General features: G+C 35.9%; 3 protein-coding genes across 3 annotated transcripts; 1 reads left to right on the forward strand and 2 right to left on the reverse strand.

The window, feature by feature from the left end:
* Positions 1 to 544: 544 nt before the first annotated feature.
* Positions 545 to 11371, reverse strand: LOC125857923 (DExH-box ATP-dependent RNA helicase DExH3). The gene is made up of 19 exons (XM_049537578.1): positions 10872 to 11371; positions 10438 to 10592; positions 10206 to 10293; positions 9862 to 10104; positions 8527 to 8622; positions 7941 to 8129; positions 7691 to 7850; positions 7465 to 7595; positions 5989 to 6156; positions 5643 to 5915; positions 4712 to 4906; positions 4346 to 4549; positions 3794 to 3863; positions 3541 to 3689; positions 2755 to 3060; positions 2409 to 2468; positions 2151 to 2303; positions 1862 to 1972; positions 545 to 1648 (listed from the first exon to the last, which is right to left on the reverse strand). The coding sequence occupies exons 1-19, from the start codon at positions 11259 to 11261 to the stop codon at positions 1178 to 1180; spliced, it is 3612 nt and encodes a 1203-aa protein (XP_049393535.1). The 5' UTR covers positions 11262 to 11371; the 3' UTR covers positions 545 to 1177.
* Positions 11372 to 15913: 4542 nt separating this feature from the next.
* On the forward strand, positions 15914 to 17959 carry LOC125857902 (T-complex protein 1 subunit delta). The gene has a single exon (XM_049537559.1). The coding sequence runs from the start codon at positions 16040 to 16042 to the stop codon at positions 17657 to 17659; it is 1620 nt and encodes a 539-aa protein (XP_049393516.1). The 5' UTR covers positions 15914 to 16039; the 3' UTR covers positions 17660 to 17959.
* Positions 17960 to 19571: 1612 nt separating this feature from the next.
* Positions 19572 to 22108, reverse strand: LOC125859928 (WAT1-related protein At3g18200). Its single transcript, XM_049539786.1, has 7 exons — positions 21867 to 22108; positions 21719 to 21781; positions 21331 to 21447; positions 20856 to 21090; positions 20396 to 20554; positions 20139 to 20290; positions 19572 to 19992 (listed from the first exon to the last, which is right to left on the reverse strand). Exons 1-7 carry the CDS (start codon positions 22058 to 22060, stop codon positions 19836 to 19838), a joined length of 1077 nt encoding a protein of 358 aa, XP_049395743.1. The 5' UTR covers positions 22061 to 22108; the 3' UTR covers positions 19572 to 19835.
* Between the last annotated feature and the right edge of the window lie 491 nt (positions 22109 to 22599).

Here is a 22599-nt window from a genome sequence, read left to right on the forward strand (position 1 = left end):
ATTTCATTTAATTTATTCTTGTTTCACTTAACTTGGTTCTTTTCTTTATTTGGTTCAACTTAGATTGTCTAGTTAGTTCATTTTGTCTTCGTGCGTTTTTTTTTCTAAATCCAGATGGCATGTTTTTGAAAGTCAATCTTGTAACCAATGTACGAAAGTCGTCGTCTTTGTTAGGTAACACCTTTACACAGCAAAGGCGCGAATCCTTTGTTATGAAGACCCCAAATATGGAACTTCCAGGGAAAATCCAGATTTTGCCAAGCTCCAATGTATGTACCACTCAGCACGAATCTTTTGCACAAATCTGGATTACGTCAAGAGTCATCTTTGTAATCGTGCAAAAGGTGCAACTCCGAATTTTGTCATGCTCTAATGCGTGTATCAAGACACCAGGTAGGAATCTAAAAAAAAATTAAAATGTCCTACGATACATAAACGAACTATCGCATATTGAAATTGTTACAAGGAGTGACTGGGGAACACTTGCAAATAATCTGCACCCAAAATTCCAAATGAATATCTCAGAGAACTGGAAAGGCGCCAATTTTCTGTAATCATTGTGAAAAATTTGAAGGAAAAATACATTCTTCGACTTACAAGTGTATAATACATCATGATCATGATCATTCAAGACTCTAATACAACTTTGTATTTGGTGTACAACTCTCCATTTTCCTCCTACGGATCCTTTCTCACAAGTAATAATGAATCAGAAGCAAAATTCATACAAAGGTATAAAAATTAGTGTAATCCTAAGGCCAGGACCGTTCAGGTCATTGCACATCTGCCCATCCAAACTAGGCGGCAGTCCACTTCTCAGTGAAAGAATTGATCGGCTGAGCCAAACTCTTGCTTGAGAATTTGACTAGCTTTTGGGACAGAATATAGACATCATGGTGACCAGAGTGTAGTGAACTGTAACCTAGGTCACCAAATAGGAAGATACCGCAATGATTAATTCCTCCCACAATGGCAATACTCAAATACAGCGCTCCCTTGAGATTGTCTGCAACCCGCTTAAAAAATGAAGGTCCAATAAGACTCATTATATACAACCTTCAAGCTGCATCTTCTTCGCCAAAAATCACTCATCATTTTTCAACCGAGAAAAATAATGCCAGCGAGAACCTCTTTATCCGTGGGACTGTTGGGTTAGCTACCCTAACTTATGCAACAATTACCTCCATTTTGTACTATGAAGTTGATTTTTACTCTTGCTTTTCTTCAGAAGTGCTGACATGTGTTCAACAACTTTAGAAGAGGATTGGGTCTCACCAGTCAACCACTGCAGAGCTTCAGCAGCTGCATCTTTTTCAGCTTCCTTCTTGCTACTGCTAGGCTGGCCAGCAAAATTTAACCCATTGAATATTACAGTGGCGCGGAACTTATTATTTTTTAGTTGTGTTATCTTATAACTGGGTGATTGGTGGCCAGCCCGAGCAAGCAACGTTTGGAGATGAGACTTCGGATTCTCACCACCACTGCCCTTCGTTGAAATGACATTTTTCTGTAACTCCTTTGCAGACTTCTTGGGGGATGGTTTACGACCATAGACAAATTTACCTTCACATTGATCCTCTGACACCAGCAATTTAACAGCTTCTAATAGCTCACCATGCCTTCCTACATCAAAATTACGGTCCGAGAGCTGGCAGAAAAAGCAAACATCAGTAGAGAAGAATTTGTCATATGCATCCACTAGTAATATTCTTTCCGAAGAATGCAAATGAAACGAGATATGTGTGGAATAGTTACAAATAATATCATCCATTCACAGTTGCTAGGAGTAACACCACAGAAATGGCAACTATGGAAAGCTCAAACGATGATAACACACACAAAGATGAAGGGATATACATACTTTCTTATGGACAAGTTCATTAAGCTCCCTCTTCAAGCTTATGTAGGTATTTGCCAGTGAGGGGTTCATGAAAAACTCCAAGTATCCTCCAAGCATCATCAAGTGTCCATCCTAACAAGAGAAAAAGGAGTTTTAAGGGCGCACCAAACACTAAATCATACAAATAATCATGGAGGATTCAAGAGCATGCCAACGTGAACTCAGCAAAACAACAAAGAAATCAACCTTGTCCCTGCGGGCAGGGGAGTCGGGGTGGGAATAGGTAGAGTCAGAAGAAAGAAAAACTTACTAGAGCTTTTCCAGAAATGCTTCCGCCAAATAAGAGTACCACAGAATCAGATACAGCTGTAGAATCACGCAGGAATACTGCATTCACTTTAACTTTTTCGTTGAAGACAAGCCATGGGTATGGAATTTGAGGTTCTTGAGCGTTGACAGAATTCTAAGGGAAAAAAGGAAAAGCACTATTAAAAGAATGAAACTTTTCATCAAAAAAATATATGACGTGTCAAAATTTAAACAAAACTAATTATACAATGAAACTTACAGAGTATAAAAGGACTCCACCATCCTCCATTGTTTTCAATGAGATTGACTTCTCCTTGTTCTGCCAGTCCAATATATGTTCAGTTAGCACACAGATAGAGAGAATGAAGGATTGCCATGAGATTTTTATCTACAAAGTAAAACCAATCTGACCTAGCTCAACACTAACCAACCTTTTACTGATAAAATAGCTAAGACGGAAGTGCAAAAATGCATGCAGTAAGAGAGCTAAAGAGTTTAGCAATCAGAATCATGCACAAGCCAACTTTCACTTCATGTAAATTCCATATGAAGTGCTAACCTCGATGATCAAGAAATGGATTGTTAATCAAAATAGCACAACTCACCACAACAGAGCATATGCCAGGGAATAGTCCACCACATACAATCGCTCGAACCAGATGTTCATTATTACTCCAGGCATTACAACTCTGAATGCTATCAACTAAACCAATGTCCTTAAGCAGATATAAAAATTGCTTTCGAAGGGAGTCCATCGCTTTGAGAGTTTGCGCAGAAAGGAAATTTCTCCAACAGTAGTCATAACCAGATTGCTGCCTTTCAGCATCTTTCCAGCCGTCATAAGCCCGAACAAGAGCAAGGTGATCGCTGAAGTTTCGAGCAGAAAACTGGGCTTTGGCAGACTCAGCAAGCTGCAAGAAGTGATAATTCAATACATGACACATGGTCCTCAAGTAGAAGACACTAAAGTGAAATCAAGAATATAAGGTGACCAATTGCTAATTGAAAAGGTCTCAGTCCAAACATTTGTTCCCAAGCAAGTTACTTTAGAGACGATCACTATTCCCTTGCACTGATGCGGTAAAGAAAGGGGGTAAATTTACATTTCAGTCCCCAAAACTAACTTGGAACAAAGGAAACTGAAGACCTGCCAAGCATTAACAGATATGTTTACAGAGCAACATTCGAGATGCATGCACATAAAACATATTATATCTGTTGCTCATTAACACAGTGCACAGAGATTCCTTACTTAAAGAAAGAGATATATGTATCACCGAAAGAAAAATACAAAACAAGAACATATCTAGACACTAGTTGAGTCACTTAAAGAAACAAGAACATGGTAAGATTATCCATCTTCATCCATAAATCAGAGAATATTAACTTACATCCTTCTTGTCAAATGGCATTAAAAATGGATCTCTAGCACTTAAACCAGCAACAACTGTCAGAACTGGATCCAGGCAGTTGAATACTACACCTAATATTATCATTTTCCCCAGTTTTGGCTCAACTGGAAGCATTGATAGGTTGTGTCCTACAGGAAAATCCAGAAGTCAAGTTTTCTTTTACCAAAATGATGTTGAAAGAAGCCTATGGAAAATATGCTGGACGATTTATAAAATTAAGCTATGTTTTTACCAAGTACTGTCAGATTTTCATCCTCATCTAGAGCCCCTATTGTCTTCAAATACTCAATAGCATTTTGAACCTGCAAAACAATAATCGCAATTACATGTGAATCAAATTAACCACAACGCAAACAAGATATATGCCCATTAAACATAAAGTCAGGGAGCCAGAATTGTCATATGAAGAAGTATACTAGACATCTTAAATCCAGGTCTGGTTGAAAGGCAGATGTTACATATTCTTCACCTGATAGGATGCACATATCTTTACCCGTGTTTTCATGAACAGAATGTGAAAATTAATAGACTTCAGTGGTTTACAAGTCTAAACACTGAGATGTGATGCCATATGTGCATATTAGGTTGTTTGGTGTCACTACCCATTCAAAGCATTGCAAATTTTGAAATGGAGTGCTTGCAAGTTCATCACTTTTAACAGCCCTCCTGATTATTTCCCTCCCCGGACGATTTAAACCATTTTACTTACCCTCATTCTCCACTTTCACTCTCACAAATTATCACACATTCTCGAAGCTAGGTGAAAGAGTTGGTCCCAACTTACAGATAGTGGTTCTGGTGACTGGATTGCCTTGGATAGAAAGTCTGAAATACTTCCAAGTTGTAAGCTTTTAATCTGCAGGCATAGGGACTGTAAAGGTGTTCTCAGAAGCTCTGGCAGTTGATAATCTGCAAAAGCTTCATATACACATCTGGGATAGAGATGATAACACTCGCCAGGTTGAACACGGCCAGCTCTTCCTTTTCTCTGGAAAGTTAAAAGGACATTCACTTATGATGTCGATTCCACAGCACTAACAAAATAGCTCAAAAACACTAAAAAGCTGGGGGTCGGAAGACCTATACCCCAAATTACATAATCACTTTACGTATTGCAAATGTTGAAGAAGCTAGATCATATCTATCTTACTTGCCGAGCAGAAGCTTTTGAAATCCAAGAAGGAAGCAAACAGGGAGTGTTGTTGATTGCATCATAAGATGTCTCTTTTGCCTTTCCACAGTCGACCACAAAAACCACGTCATTTATGGTGATACTTGTTTCAGCCATGTTGGTAGCTAACACAATTTTCCTGATTCCATCCTCTGGCTTATCAAAAATCAATTTCTGTTTGCAAGCGAATACAAATAAAAAATTTAAGAGAGTCCAGCAATATGTAAATTACAAGAATATCAAGCAGATTAAGTTATAATTTTTTTGACTTAACCATAAGTTAATGATTTCGACTAGATCTTAAAGCTCCCGATTGAGCCAGGATGAAACTCAAACTCAATTGACACCTCTAGCTCTCAGGATTATTTCAAATGAAACTTAAGGTAAGAAAGAACATATTGACACCCAATCAGTTCCATGATAATTGTTAATTAATAAGTTTTGTCATCAGAACATGTCTTCTGTACTAGGATGAAACTCAAAACACATTTAAGAGAGATACCAATAGATAGACACTTAATTCATTCTACAGCCCTCAAACAAAAGAAAGAGAATTAACTAAATAATTTATAACAAAAGATAAGAAATAAAAAGATCATCAACTATTCAAAAAAGAAAAATTCCTTGGTAACCACTTAAACAATATAAAAAGATGAACTCCTCAAAATCTCAATATATCTTACACCAATACGACAAAGATACTGGAAGTGCCCAACAGATTCACAGAATTGGTAAGGTGGTTCTGCCTTTAAATAACCGAAATTTCTCCATTAAGCCATACATGATGTTCTAAAATACTGATTTCTAAGGAAGCTAAAAGAATGCAGAAATGCAACAACAGGCAAAGAGCATAAAAAATTAACACTTCCTAACAATCAAAAACAAAATAATACTTCCAACTTGGCAATACCTGCTCTGCACTGGCCATGGAACCATGACATGCAAGCAGCAAAACTCTGCTTGGATCTCCCAACAGTGGATGAGCCTGCAGCTGGTCCTTCACAGTATTAATGTCATCCCAACCAGTCATAAAAACCAACACAGCACCAGGCCTTTCGTTTCTACATATGTGACAAAGCACATGCTCAATAAGGTTGAAGCCAATTGAATCAGGATTCCAACAGGATAGTGAATCCCGAGTCAAAGGATTATACTGCCCAAAATCAGCTGATTCTAGCGATTCCTGTTTCAAAGCTCAAATGTCAAACAAAAAACAATCATACAGAGCCCATGATAACAGCATAGAGACTACATACCTCAACAGCTGAAGCAATTTGGGTCTTCCTCTTCCTAATAGTCTGTTTCTGCATTTTCCACATCTTGTCTTGACCATAGTTATCAATTTGATTATATGGAGTTAACCGGTATCTAGTCATTTCCAAAATATTTTCCAGAAAATGACTTCGGACGGGATGAGTAAAACCCTGATGAGAACGGAGAGAGAAATTAGTCCCCCAAAAAATGTTGAAGTGTGTGACCATCTCATCTAAAAGCTTAAGCTATTGGAGAGATCACACTTTTATTATTTAATTATATTCTCAACACGCCCCCTCACGCACGGGCTTGGTTTTTTTTTCATGGGCCAAGCACATGGAAATTATTTTTAATATGGGTGGCGGTGAGATTCGATCTCAGGACCTTTGCCTTTGCCTGCACTGATATCATGTTGAAGTGTGTGACCATCTCATCTAAAAGCTTAAGTTGTTAGAGAGAGCACACTTTTATTATTTAATTATATTCTCAACAAGAACAAAAAGCATTTTGTTTCTAGGAGGATCAAGAACTCTAAAACAGCTCAAGTATGAAGCTTGTCTCATAATTCTTTGGCCATGCAAATACAAAGGATTCTATGGTGTTGCTGAGGTAAATCCTAAAATAAATCATGGATATAGTAACCTGAATGATCGTAATAAAAAGGATGTTATATGTTAAAACTGAATGCAACTTCTCCATTCCATTTGGTTTTAAAAACCAATCAAGCAACCAACCAACTAAGCTTCAATCCAAATTAGTTGAAGTCAGCTATATAACTCATTTTATCCGTTCTATTCTTTTTTTCTTTTGGCAAGTCAAAACAGTTTTTACTAAACACCAAGCTGGTTTAAATGCATTTCTAATATATACAGGTCCATTTTGCTTATAAAAAAATATATCCATGTCCATTTCATTCCAATAGTAAATAATTTGTTTTTAGGAAAATTAACAACCTTTTGGCATTTTATACGCATGTTGCTATGTGCATGCTCTGTTGCTAGTGATCGTTCCTACTCTCAACCGATTTCATATGCCCGCACATCTATCTAAATCTTCGCATCTATACAACTTTCATATTGTAGATATATTGAGCCTTCATGGCCCAATACTTAAACCCTTTCTAAAATTGCTGATCCCAAAACTGTTCTATAGAACTTGTCTTTATGTATCGCAGGTATCTTCCTATAGCATAGAATGTCATAGCACTCCTCTCCATTCCAGCCATCCTATTTATTTCTATATGTGACATCATCACATATAAATATCTGACTTGCATGCATTTCAAAATACCTTCAAACATGCATAAAATGGTTTATATACAGTCGACAAGAATCTCCAGAAAACTACTTCTATGAATTGTTCCTATTTTCGTCTTTTTCTAGTCTCAAAGAAGGGTATCCGGCTGTCAGCATTTGGACAGGTATCACATGATTTGAAGCCTGCATCATGGCAGAAAATGTTTTAAACCTTCAACTTACAGGAATATGGATCATTGGGGCACCACCATAATAGGAAGAGAAGAGCTCGGCATTAAGAGTAGCACTCATCAAAATCAGCCTCAATTCAGGTCGACGGGGAAGGAGATCTTTAAGGACAATTAAAAGGAAATCTGGAAACGGAAGAAAACTATAGTAAGCTACTTGAAGTACAAGGGTTTAATTTTTTTTTTTATAAAAAATGCAACATTGCCAGGTCGGCAAATACCTTCATTCATTCCGCGTTCATGAATCTCGTCTACAATAACGTGAGTGACACCTTCCAACTTTCTATCAACCAGTAATCTCCTCAGAAGAATACCAGTTGTGCAAAATAAGAGGCGGGTATCCCTCCCTCTCATGCCCTCAAGCCGAACCTTATAGCCCACCTAAAAAATTGGAGAACATAATCAGAACAATACCATTTTATACACCCAATGCAACACATGTAGAAGAAATAGCAAGAGCCAAGAACTCACAGATTCTCCCAGATTCTCCCCACGCTCTGCAGCAACTCTTTCAGCGACAGACATAGCAGATATTCGCCTTGGTTGAGTACAAATGATATTGCAAGTAGCTCCGCGAGCAGCTTCTATCTCAGCTTCTAAAATGTACTGAGGCAATTGGGTAGTCTTACCACATCCAGTTTCCCCAGACACAACCACCACCTGCAGAACTAATTTCGGTCAGGACAATTCTTCACATGAACCATTATGCGCAGTCAAATTCTAGGAAAGCAAGCGTCAATTCGAAAGAAGTATTCCAATATATCAGTATCACTCTAATTGATACTTCAATAAATTAAAAAAAAAAAACTGGACAATCAGATAGGCAGGTAAGGGCCCCCTCCAGAACTTCATGATGTGTTATTTCCACCATACTACAATGTACAAATAGAGAAAACATAATTGTAATAGATTCATTGGTCAATCAAAATTGGAAGTGGAAGATTAAAATCAGGACAAATAAGAAAAGCCTAGAAAGGGAGACCTACTATTATTCAACTTAAATTTACAGCAATAGCAAAGCCATAAAAGTGAATAATTCGACAGAACTGCTGATAACCTGATTCTCAGAAATGGCTCTAAGCAATGCCTCTCTCTCTTTATATGCAGGGAGATTTCTTCGAAGTTCTAGCATCTTCTGGCCTTCAGGAGATCCCTACAGAAAGACGGCTGTCTGTCAAATCTGATATATAGGATAGTGCTCAAAGATGAATTGCTCATTGCAGTACCCGTTCAAGAGACAACTTGATAGTTACCTTTACACAAAAGTTCTACAATAAAATTACTGAGAACTTCAGATCAAGTATCCACAGGTAGTTTAAACCCACTTTACCATCAAATAACTATAAGAATAAACTTCTAAAACCTTTGACAAAGACAAAAGTAAAATTACCTATCAAATTTCACGTGAATTAATTAACATCTAAAAATCACGAACTTAATTAATCAATTTGTTCTAGTTTAAGAAGAAAACATATCAACCATCCATTATCTTGCGCACTAACTTTATGGTACAAAATTTGCTTTCGTAGTTGTTCACGGTTTGGTTATTATGCTTCTCATCATTTTTGCTTTTTTGGGTTTTTTTTTCATTTAGCGATATAAGTTATTATGCATTTCATTTTTACTTGTAGGAATGAACGAAGAAAGGATAGAAGACAGGTAATCACATTGAGCATGGAGAAATGTTTGAAGCAGGCAGAACTCAATCAGAATGGGATATATTTATGAAGTCCACTGTCTGGAATACAAAAATAGTCATTAGATCTCTTGAACTTCCCACTCCAAATACATAATTCAGAATGAATATCATAAACATAAGTAGTGAGTGCAACTGTAGATGACCAGGGAAGGTAAATGCTATATTGTGAAAGGAGCTCAGGAAGAACAGGACCCCTCTTCCATTTTGAATGGATCAAGATAGTTTCAAATCTTTTGAATAATTCAATCCAGGAAGCAGTACTGTGATACAAGATGATCCCAGCTATCCCAAGAAAATTTAATACTTGGCAGAGAGATATGTTAGTGAAAAAAACAAAAGGCAGAAATTTCTGGGATGCAGCTGAATTACAATAGAAGACCAAGTTTCCTGGAATATGATCGAACAACTTTATCCGCTCTTAACAAAGTTATCATTTACCTCTTGATGCCTCTGTTAAAGTGCCAAGCCATCAGACATTCTTTACATTAACAGTGTCCAAGTTTTTCAAGATTGCAAGATCCAAAACATTTTGAAGAGAGAGAAGAAGACATAAGCCTAACATGGTTCAGCTGATAGAGGAGAAATAAGGTCTGAACAATATACAGATAACAATTGTACACCGTGAAACAAACAAAAGTCTAGAAAATGGAACAAGTGTTAGTGGCAACAATCCGGTAAAAGATAGAATATAACCTGCCAATCTCCTTGTTTATTACGCATCTCCAAGCTCCTTCGCATGAGAATTCTCTCTGCTACAACATTTCGTGCAAATGGCTTCTCATTCTCATGAAGTTCTTTATCATTGGGAGAATTGTTGTCATTGCTTCCTCTCAAGGAAGCATTATGTGTCAGGTTTTCCTTGTTTACTGACTTTTTAGAAAGATGTGCTTCAAGAAGATCACCTACCCTACTTTGTAATCCATAATGTAATATGACCTAAAACATCAACCGAAGATGCATTATTGAAGAACGTACTGAAAATAATGAAGCACAAGGAATAGACAGCCAGACAAAAAGCTTCATGTCAACTAATTTACCTCTCTTTGTGGACGCTTAACATCCAAATCTGGCCTATAATTTGGCAATGGGACTTTGCTACACACAATTGTTTTTTCATACTGGCGGCTGCATCAAAATATATAAATATATTAGTATAAAAGAAATTCACATCAAAGTGAACACAAAATGAACTGAAGTACTGAACAACCTTCTTTTCTGACCAAGTATATTGGAAGAAATGAAAGCAAATTTTAAGGAAATTAGATATACCAGTGTAAACCCATTCTAGTTGCCAAAGCTGATATATGCTCAAAATCACGTCGATCCTTTTTGTCCGTTGAGACCACTTCTTGGTCATCTTTTTTGCGCATTAGCATGCTTAGCTTCCACCTCCATTCTTCAATGTTATGAAGGGCTGATTCACCCTAGAGTTGACAACACATGAAAGTAAGAAAGGGATAAGCTTTTCTTTCTTCCTTTTTGAAAAGATTAAAAGGTATGAGCTTTTAGTTTTAAATGCACACGAGAAGACTATTATAATAGCTAACTCTTAATGCAAAATGGCTGTATCAATGCCAACAGAAGTAACAGAATTTGAAGAGTTCGTCCCAAAGACACTCATCAATTAACCTTCTTGAACAAGAAAATAGAATATTATACTACCCTACAATCCAATAAACTAGTGAATTTCACAATTAACTCACCAATTGCTTAGACGACTGAGTTTCACGATCAGACTCCGACTCAGACTCACACTCATCATAAGCAAATCTTCCATACCCCAAATTCTGCTGATAAAAATACGGAGAAGGATAAGAAGAAGACGAAGATGAGCCATGTCTTTTCCGCCTCAACACAACAGACGACGAAGACGAAGAAGAAGAAGATCCCTTAGCTGAACAAAAGAACCCAACACTTCCATGAAGGCATCGTTTTTGAGGTATTACAGATTGTGTCGACCGGTAAAGTAGAGGGTTTGTTTCAAAGTGAAAACGATTTGGACAAAGTTGCAGAGAAGTGGACATAGTGGACAGAAATTGGCTGGCTTTAAGCCTCACCTTAAGGCAGTTTTGAATAAGATTAGTGTAAGGCATGGGTGCCTAAAGATTATAAGTTTCAAGAAAACATTTGTTTGAAGATTTGTGGTTAGGGTTTTAGTTAGGAAGAAGAAGAATGGGTAAGAGGTGTTTGCATAATAGTCACAAAACCAGAGCTTGCATCAACTGAGCAGCATTCTTGTTTTTCTTCTCGCGGGTTAATTGTCGGTTTGGCCCCTCTAGAAAATAAAATTGTCGCTTGAACCTCCTCTGGGTTTAGGGTTTGGAGATTATAAATACGACTTTTTTTTAAGGATTAGTTCGTAATCTCATTAAGCTTAATTGATTGTATTATTTAAAATTTTATTTTATTGGTAAGGCTTCGATTTTTCACTTTATAATTTCCTTTGCATATTCTCTTCTCCTGCCCTAGTTACTTTTTTTTTTCTCTAAATAATGTAAAGTTTGAAATTCAATAGCTTATCTCTTCGTCTTAATTTATATGAATTAGTTTGACTTGACACAAAATTTAAGATTTTTTTTTAAAAAAAATTATGGTCTAAAATAAATCATAAATATTTGTGTGGTTAAAAATCATTTTATTAAGGATAAAATATGTATTTTAAAATTAAATTATTACTAAATATAGAAATATTTTTTTAGAACGAACTAAAAAAAATAAGTCATATAAATTGGGACAATGAGAATAATAGATTTGTCTCTCTACCATTAATAAAGTTAAATATTCATCAAATATACCTAACTCAATTATTATAATCTAAACTTTTATTATTAAATCAAATTATTAAAATTTGAAAGTTATGAAAAAATGATTCATTATGCATTGAATTCGAGTAAAATACATCTATACAAATCAAACTTCTTGTATGTTTCAATTCGTTAGTTTCTTCTTCACAATATATTAAGAGCCTATTTTATTGGTAGAATGAGATAAATAAACATATTTTATAAAATTAGTTATCTTTTCTTTACATTAATCCTGTCATTCTACTATATTATGATACAAAATAAGTTACTAATTAAAACTCATACATACATATGTTTTATTCGAAAATATATATAAAAGAAAAAATGACTTAATTTTTAGAAATATCGATTAAACTTAGATTTAAGAAAAATCGAACTTCCAAAAGATCAGAGTCGCCACTTAATTTTTAGTAAAAATCAAGAAAAACACTTTAAGGTTTTCAAAAGATTTAAACAGATAAAATCAATTGAAAATAAAATGGTTCGAAGTTCAATGTACATTCCGAGAAGGTGTTAGGCCCTCGGAATGCCCGCTAACTCGCGGTTGATCGGCGATTTGACCAAAATGATTTTGACTAATTTTGAAATTTTAACTAAGTAAATGAAAACTCATTCATTTAACTAATTTTTTGAAATTTTAACTAAGTGAAAGAACTCATTTATTTTAACTTATTTTTAAAATTTTAACTAAGTAAAGAAAAAAAAAACTAATTTATTTTAACTTATTTATTTATTTATTATTATTATTATTATTATTTTATTTATCTTAAGGAATGAACTAAAGGAGAATTTTCTAAAGGGGAATAGTTCATAAAATGTCAACAAGATTGATATTAAACTAAAAACTAAGTAATAAAATATGTATACCTTAGTTTGAAAAATAAAAAGAAATGACCATTCTTGGGAATTTAATTAAATTAACCGTAACAACATAACAAGTAAGGTTAGTCAACACAATGATAAATAAATACAAGTGAGAAGAAAATGTCAAATTTGGGCCCTTTGCCCAAATTCAAATTCTTGGCCCAAATCTGTCCTAAATTCTAAGAGTGGGCCTGCTGATGGATTTCAGCCCATTTTCGCCCCTTTTTACACTTGAAATTCTGTGTATACATTTGGCGTATACCGCTGTATATAAGCCATGTTTTAACCCGTTTTCATGTATATCAGACTGTATATGGAGTGTATACAGTCTATTTTGACCCCTGCAGCCTGCACTTCATTTTTTGAACCTGTGTATCGATATTTTTTCCATGTATATCAGTGTATACGGCTGTATACATATTGCATACTACCCCTTTTGGGGGGTTTTAGGACCTGAAATCTGCTCATTGCACCTGTACTTCGGTTTTTGACTCGGGAGGAACAAGGTCAAGCCTCTTTGGCTCAAGATGAAATGCACAAAAATATGAAGGAGTCCGATGGACTCTCACAAAGGTTCATGTAAGAAAAAAAAAGAGAAAATAATTAATACATACTAACAAGAAGACTAATTCACACACAATTATCAATCCAAATGGAACTAAAGATTATTTAAGCACAAGAAGATTTTCATATTTAAAAGAGCAAGAAAACAAGGTCCATGGTTAATTGCTTCAAAGGCTAAACTATTCTGATTTTGAGATTAACCTAGAAGAGCAACAAAGCATTATAATAAGTTTAACATAATTTATATACGAAAGCATGCATTCAAGGGAGCCCAACAATATATATTCTAAGCAAAGCAAGACATATAAACAAATGTTAGATAACAAGACAGACAATTGGAAGTACACAATTAGCAAATAAAGAGTCACTTCCCCCTTTACAACAAACAAGCACCTTGGATTAAATATAAGATCTCTATATGGCAATTTAACAGTAAAAACAAACAAAGAGACATTTGGCTGGAAAAAAATAAAATAAAATAAATAAAAAATGTAAAATCGGTGGAGTATATTATCCCTTGAATTCAACTAGACGAAGTAGAAGCAAACAGGGTAGTTGAAATGTAAGCACGACGGCAAACTCATAATAAAATAAAGTAATGAACTTAGACAAAGCTAACCACAATAGAAAACTTTTAGAGACAAAGGAAGAGGATAGGAGGCACAAATCACTATACGCTAAGACCTACAAGATAAGCAGATTACTGGCCAAAAAGTAAGAACAAAGGGGAAAAAGTCGAAACCATCTATGAAAGATGATTCCAAGCTTTACTATCGAACCACAACTTTCATAACCCATCAATCGAGATAATAGCAAAAAAAAAAAAAATTTCAACAATTAGAACATGAACTCGGGAGGGGGAAAACATCAAACCTTCAACGAAACAAAAACAAACAATAACCATAGACTCTTAAGCGAGCTTCATCGCTGATTTACAACCAACAGGGAATCAAAAAGCATGCCAGAATAAAATGCTAACATATAAGAGGCTCACACAGTTGAGAGTCAAACGAGCAACACATTATGAGCAAAATGTGTTCAAAGCGAAATGGATACTACCTTCAGATGTGTAGTAGAACCGGGACAACTACAAGCTTGGAGGAGCAACGATTCTTCCACCAACAACTCCGGAGAACTATATGTTAATGAAGAGTGACCAAAAGTTCCCCACCAAAGAATCGCTCAAATCTCTTAGGTAAAAATTTTGTTCACTAAAAAAAAAAAGACCGACGCCATTTTGGCTCTAAGTTTTCAACTTCCAGCCCCAAAAAAAAGTCCCCCTTAACAAGAGTAAGAAGAGAATATATATAGAGGATTATTAGGGTAGATTGTGGGGGAAAACGGACAGAAATCAATAAGAAGGGGACCAATTCAAAATTCAAATTCCTAAAACCCTTTCACCAATTTGGAGCGACACATTTTCTGAGATTTTCGCCCCATTCCGAAAGAGGAAAGGGGAGAAATACATGCCTCTTTGCTGTACGATTGCACTGGTAGAGCAAAAGATGAAGACAACGAATTAACGTCGTGTATCTGCCGTTGCTCTGTCATTTTGTGAGCGTTTGGAACTGCTATGATGTTAACGTGTTAGTGCTTTCTGCGCACAGCTGTTCCTGGGTTTCTTTTGGGACTGATTTGGACCGGGACAAGGAAAATGGAGTGGGTTGAGTTGTCGATTTAGTGCTGCTGTACGTATTGGATTGGGATGGGAATTACATATGCTGTTGTTGTATTGTTGGAATGGGAATTACAATTGGCTGAAAATGTAGTTAAGAATAATGAGCTCCTAGTGATTGTTGGTATTGGGCCTGGATGGGTAGTTCATGTAAAGGGGTTGAGGAAATCGGCTAAAATTGCCATTAATGGCCAATTGAATTTCAATTAGAATTTAGTCGATGGATTTGGTCAATACTTAAACAAGATGAATTTTTCGTAAATTAATTAAGGAGCTTTTCAATTTTAACGAAATAAAATAATTAATTTAATAAACTGATTAATTCAAAAGTGTAAACTATTATATAACTAAACTAATTAGTAAGATATTTAAGCAAAAAAAAAAATTTTTTTTGAGATGATTTTTTGAATATTTATAAAATATACTAATTATATAAATATGTTTATCATTTAAAATATTATAAAAAGTGACAAGTGACCAAACTATTTAAAATATCTTAAAAAATATTTTGAATTTTATAAAGTCAATTATTTCAAATTGTTTTGAAATTTAAGAAGCTCGATAGTTAATTTATATTGTGGAGGTCCAAAATTGGGTGTCAACAACATAAACAAATGATAGACTAAAATAATTTAATATATTATCTCGAGATTATTATCATTACTTCACCACTAAAACAATCTTAAAAACTTTAGGGTGAAAAATGTGTCCATAACTTAAATCGGGATGGAAATATAATAAAGAGATTAAGCAAGGGTAGAAATAGAATAAATGAAAACATATCGGTGAATCCTCTGGAAGAGTAAAAAGTCCAAAAGCCCCCCTCAAAAATTTCAATTTGTCCAGAACCCAAACACTTCTCTACACTTCGCTAGGGTTTTGAAACACTTCTCATTTTCACACTCACTCGGAATCATCTCGATCTCGTATTCTCTCTAGGGTTCCGTCAATCCTGATCTGAAAAATGGCATCTCCGGCAGGAGTTTCGGCGCCGCGCTCGGCTGCTTCATCGTCCAAAACTGAGACCTTTGTGGACAACAAGCGCAAAGATGATATCCGCATGGCGAATATTGCCGCCGCACAGGCTGTGGCTAATGCCGTTCGTACTAGTCTTGGACCCAAAGGTATGGACAAAATGATCTCTACTGCAAACGGAGAGGTCATTATCACCAATGATGGAGCTACTATTCTTAACAAAATGGAGGTTCTTCAACCCGCTGCTAAGTTTCTCGTTGAGTTATCTAAGTCTCAAGATGTTGTTGCCGGAGATGGAACCACTACCGTTGTTGTTATTGCCGGTGCATTGCTCAAACAGTGTCTTTCACTTCTTTCCGCTGGTATTCACCCCACTGTCGTTTCCGATTCTCTACATAAGGCATCTACAAAGGCTGTTGAAGTTCTCACTGCGATGGCTCTTCCTGTTGAGCTCACTGACCGTGATTCCCTTGTGAAATCAGCAAGCACTGCGCTTAACAGTAAGGTAGTGTCACAATACTCCACTCTTTTGGCTCCTTTAGCTGTTGATTCTGTGCTTTCTGTTGTGGATCCCGAAAAGCCAGAGATTGTCGATCTAAGGGATATTAAAATTGTCAAGAAATTGGGAGGTACTGTTGATGATACCGAGTTGGTTAAGGGTTTAGTTTTTGACAAGAAGGTGAGTCATGCCTCAGGTGGTCTCACACGAGTTGAGAAAGCTAAGATTGGGGTGATTCAGTTTCAGATTTCCCCTCCCAAGACTGATATTGAGCAGAGCATTGTGGTTTCTGATTATACTCAAATGGACAGGATTTTGAAAGAAGAGAGGAACTACATTCTGGGCATGATTAAGAAGATCAAAGCAACTGGCTGTAATGTTTTGTTGATTCAGAAGAGTATTCTGAGGGACGCTGTGATGGAATTGTCTCTGCATTATTTGTCAAAGGCGAAGATTTTGGTGATTAAAGATGTTGAGAGGGATGAGATTGAGTTCATTACTAAGACCTTAAATTGTCTGCCTATTGCCAATATTGATCATTTCCGAGCAGAGAAACTCGGCCATGCAGATTTGGTTGAAGAGATATCTCTTGGGGATGGTGGAAAGATTGTGAAGATCACGGGGATCCAGGACATGGGTAGGACCACTTCAGTGCTGGTTCGTGGGTCAAATCAGTTGGTCCTTGATGAGGCTGAGAGAAGTTTGCATGATGCATTGTGTGTGGTAAGATGTTTGGTGAACAAGAGATTCTTGATTGCAGGAGGTGGGGCACCTGAGATTGAGCTCTCTAGGCAGTTGGGTGCATGGGCAAAGGTTTTACAGGGGATGGAAGGGTATTGTGTGAGGTCATTTGCTGAAGCCCTCGAAGTCATTCCCTATACTTTGGCTGAGAATGCTGGGTTGAACCCAATTGCAATTGTGACTGAGTTGAGGAACAGGCACGCTCAGGGCGAGATCAACACAGGGATCAATGTGAGGAAGGGGCAGATCACCAACATATTGGAAGAGAATGTCGTGCAGCCATTGTTGGTGAGCACAAGTGCAATTACCTTGGCTACCGAATGCGTACGAATGATTTTGAAGATTGATGACATTGTTACTGTGAGGTAGAGTGATGTCATGTGAAATTGCAGAAAATTAGAAGTGTTTTGTCTTATCTTTGGTTTTGACTTGTGTGCTTCAAGATTTATTGGTCCTCCGGTTCTTCTCTATTTCGGATTATATGCTGAATTTTCATTTGTCATTTTTGCTTAGCTAATTTTTACTTGTGGGGTTTTCCGTTTTACTCGAATACTAAGTTTTGAGTGCACGACTCATCTTCATTTTGATTGGTTGACATGGTGCAATATGTAACATGTGGATCACTATCAGTCTATCAATATTTTAGTCAGATGCTCTTTAGTTGGTGAATTTTATTTTCATCTGCAATTTATGTTCCAATTAGTTACCAGATGGTGCTTCCTGTTTTAACTTCTATCTAATATGTGCTCCTTGCACTTTGCTGTCCTATTACCACCAAAAGAGCTTGCAATCTCTTTTAGTTGGTGTGTGCTGGGTGTTGATGAATATTCTCAGGCACTATCTACTTGTTTGCCCTTGAACAAATTGTGGATCTGGTCCAGTTTTGATATCTAGTTGCACATTACATATTTATATGCTAAACTTTAGTTGGACCAAGATCAACTTGACCAAGTCTACTCAGTTTACATCATTATTGTATACTCTTTCATATATATAGTGCAACCCAATATTACATTGTTAAACCTGTGAGATGTATCAAGTTTTTCCTCTGATTAGGTTTGAAATGGAAGGATTTTGTTTAGTGTCAGATTTTTCATTGTTTCTCCGTTTTCCAATTGAGCTCAAGAATAGTTAGCATCTTTAGAATAGGGGATTCAGCTGGATGAGGTTTAGGTTTGATGTATTTACAGATCAAGATTAAAGGTTCTCACTTTCCCTCATTATCTAGCTGAATATTTATTCACCCACAAATAATTTGCCAATACACAATTCCCAATGAAACCTCTGAGAGAGTCAGAGAGAAGCCTCAGGTTTCTGATTGTCTTAAGGTATGTGTTTTGTAATTTTATTTTAAATTTTATCCGTGCTCAAGTTTGGGGGGCAAATGCTGATGCACTTGGGTTTTCCTGTACTGATCAGTTCCGTAGCCAGCTTTTACCTGAAAGCTTATGTGGTAACTAGGACTTCTTTAGTCTGACCGGTTCAGCACGCTCAAGTTTGAGTCCTTTGGGTCATTCGTTATATTAAGTGATATGTGCTATGGACTACGCAAGCTTCATCTTCCCATAAAAGCAGAGTTTCTATGGCAAGATGGTTGGGAATGGCCGAAGCTTGCTCCCAAACCACTTAATAGAAGTTGCTACCTTTTCTTCAAGTTTTTTTTTCACGGTGGTGTCTAGGTCAAACTTGCGCACACCTCTACTGTTCTGTCCAGTACGTGCTAAACTTCTGTAAAGTCATCTATGAACTGCTCTATTATGCTCTGAGAATATGGTTACCACATCTTAGAATGGGTTCTGTTCAAGTAGGCCAGGTATCTGCTCTTTCTGAAGGATTGGCTATGTTTTTATAATATGTATCAAGAACATGCACATTTAGGCTTTCAATACATAAAATCATCCCTTTTAGTGTGTGTAGTAATGTACACTGTATACCTTGTTTCAAATTTTGAAGTAGCGTTTTGTGTTTGATATGTCATCTGAAGTACAGTAAGTTATATGAGTTGGGGTAAGTGGAAGGATAAATTAGCATAGGCGGTTCTATAAGTCATCTACTTTGAGGAGCTTCAACATAGAATTTCCATTTTTGAATCGATGGGTTTGAATTAATCTCAATTGGCTTTGGGGATTGGGTTAATGGCAGGATTGACTTCACAGTGAGAACAATGTAGATATAAATGTAATCCATCATTTGAAAGTAATATTCAAAATTAGAAACTGTACATCAAAGGGAAATAAAAAAACAAACTGGAATATTTTTAAAAGTCACGGTTCCTGTGGAACACCAATTTGACTGATATCTTCTCAAAGGTATACATGGAAGTAGTATAATTGTACAAATAATTCTAGAAAGCTGTTAAGCTTCCAAACGACAAATTCAGTCCTCATTATCTGGACTTCAACTAAATTGGTTCCTCTTCAATGTTACTGCAGCAGTGTCCATGCCAGGTTACACTGACCTTGTAGCTTTAATTTCTAGAAAGAAACCATAAAATAAGAAATAATATTTCAAGGGAAAGAAAAAAGAAAATATTTGACATATTTTGTTAGCAATTATCAGCTCCAGTAGATGCTTCCTCCTTGTTGGGAGCTAGAAGGTGTTTTGTCAATGTTGTCTCTTCAGTATTGGCAATTCTTTTCTCTTCTGTTTTACCCCACAAAACTAGGTAAAGCCCAAACATAATCAGAAGTCCTCCAAGTATCCTGCATTTAAAAGTTCATTAATTAGTTTGAGATCAATTTATATGGACTACATGTTGTGAGCAAGTGAGATAGTAAACTCAAAAAAGTATTTTGTCACATTAAAGTAACTGAACTTTACACACTATATAAGTTAGTTTTTGACTTACCCGCCAGAGTAGAACTGATCACCAAGAATTAGAAAAGCCATGACAGCAACTAATACTGTTTGCACAGGCTGGAATGAGGCAACATAAACTGGTCCTCCTTTCTGAATGCACCAAGTCTGGAGAGAAATGACTATTCCAGAAGAGATAATACCCTAAATGCAATTGCAGTTCAAAATTGTTAGCCATTCATGTTAATTAAGATTATGTGAAACAGGGTGAATTAAAGGTTGGTTTTTTAATTATTATAAGGGTCTTACAGCATATAAAATCAGATAAATTTCCTCTCCAGACTGGATCTTCCAATGTGTTGGATCCCTTTCTGTAAAAGCTGCTATAGCTAGGAACTGGATCAATCCAAAGAAGCATGTAAATGATGTAAGTGATAGCTTGGCTGGGTACTTCTTCAGCATTGGGGCCTGCATAATTTAATAAGTTCCATTAGACACTAATTAGAGCAAGTAAATAACAAGTTGTCAACCATGTGGAGACTGCTTGGCCTTACTAACAACAATTGCAGTTGATTTCATTATAATATGCAATCTGCGTAATTTAACTTCTTGTAGCAGGCTATTCAAAAATGTTGCCAAAATGCATTACTTTTGGAGGATCAAACAAGCAGAAGAGTCTGAGCAACATAGATACCAAGTTGTTCCCCTTATTTTACTTGCAAGTAGTTCTACTTATACTGTTTTAATGGTTAGCAATCATGAGGGATACCTGAAGAACCATCCAACCAGCCCATGATAAGCAGTGAGCAAGCAAATAAACACAACCCCATGTCCAATTCAGCATGTCCTCTTGAGAAGCAGCCATTTCTTCATCAGAAATATTGCTTCCTTTTAACAGAGGAGGGCCCTTGTAAAGAGTAATAACTGTGGCTCCTCCAACACTTACTATAGTTCCCAGAACTTTAGCCATGCCATCTCTCCTCATAAAATGAATTCTTTCTAGCCTGAGAGTATACAAAAATGTATTTTAGTCTCAATACTTTGATACAAAAATTAATGAATCCATGTAAATGTGTCATTTTGATGGCAGGCCTAGTGGTCAATGACGTTAGTTGAGAACCATGAGGTCTCAGGTTTAAATCCAGTCATTTCTTTTCATCTGTCTTAGCGGACAGAGTAACGCGGACACCAGGGTTATCAACAAAAATAAAATTAATGAGTCATTTTGATGAGCTCTTGCATACCTTAGAATAGAAGCCATGATAAAAGTAATAGCAGGAACAGAGTTTTGCATTGCTGAAGCAAAGGTTGGTGATGCATAATACAACCCTAAGATATAAAATCCTTGGTTTGCTGTGATTCTGAAAAGCAAAAAATTACAATGATTAGCAAAATACATTTCAAAAAATGTTTTACTAATATTGACAATGTAAAGAATTTTTACTGTTTATGTATTTAAGCGTATTGTAGCTAGTAACTTACATTATTTCTTACTAATCCTGTTTTTTTATAAAACGACTACATGTAGTTATCTTTCAGTTGACGTAATAGTATAAAAGTTCTTTATAATGTACATAGTTGTATTCAAAGAAAAAAATAGGAAGTTGATAACTCCTCTTGCTACTTGCTTACCCTATTAATGCAAGGAAAAAAAATTGAACCAATAGAGAGAATGTGAGGGGTGGTCTTTCCTTCCTGTATAATTCAAAAGAAGATTATAAATCAAGAAATAATGGTAAAAGGGCAAAATAATTGTGTTTTGTTGAAAATAAAGACTCACTTTTCCAAGAAATAAGCAAAGGGTCCTAACAAAACCAATGCAATAATATTTCTATAAACAGGATACACAATTTGGCTGACACCAATATTAAGTGCAAGTCTTGAAACTATATGAAATCCTGCAAAACATAATTGCAAAACAAGCAATGCTATAAGAAGTTTCACTTTTCCAGAAATGCCACGTTTTGGTTCCATATCTTTTGATATTTCTTTCTAATTTTTTTTTACTCTTTAGATCCTCAAGTACTAACAATTGTCCCCATATATATATACACAAAGTGAAAGATGTCAATGGGAAAGAAAAAAAAAATGTGTATTAAATTGAATAATTGAGGGAGAAAACAGAACAACCTTACTGGCATATGCAAAGTGATCATTTAGACATAACATTATGGGATTTGAATATTTTAAAAAAATAAATTAAGTCTCTTAATGTATAATGTGCATTTATTGATATAGTTGCTCTATGCTTTGCATGCAAATCTGTCCATTATGAGATTTCTTTTTATCTAAATTTTATATGATTGGTTGACTTAAGACTTTTTTGAACTTTGTTAGGGAGACAAAGTGGGAGTTATGCATGTTGGTTTGGTAGTTAATAATTTAAAGATATGAAACCCACACCCTATTTTTGTGATCTTTCTTTAATTTTTGCAGCAATTAATTTAGGTAGGAGTTTATGTTTATTTTTAGTTAAATTTAAGTAAGTAGGACATGAGGTTCAAATCTTAACC

The sequence above is a fragment of the Solanum stenotomum genome, chromosome 3, assembly GCF_019186545.1.
Source record: "Solanum stenotomum isolate F172 chromosome 3, ASM1918654v1, whole genome shotgun sequence".
Lineage (NCBI taxonomy): Eukaryota > Viridiplantae > Streptophyta > Magnoliopsida > Solanales > Solanaceae > Solanum > Solanum stenotomum.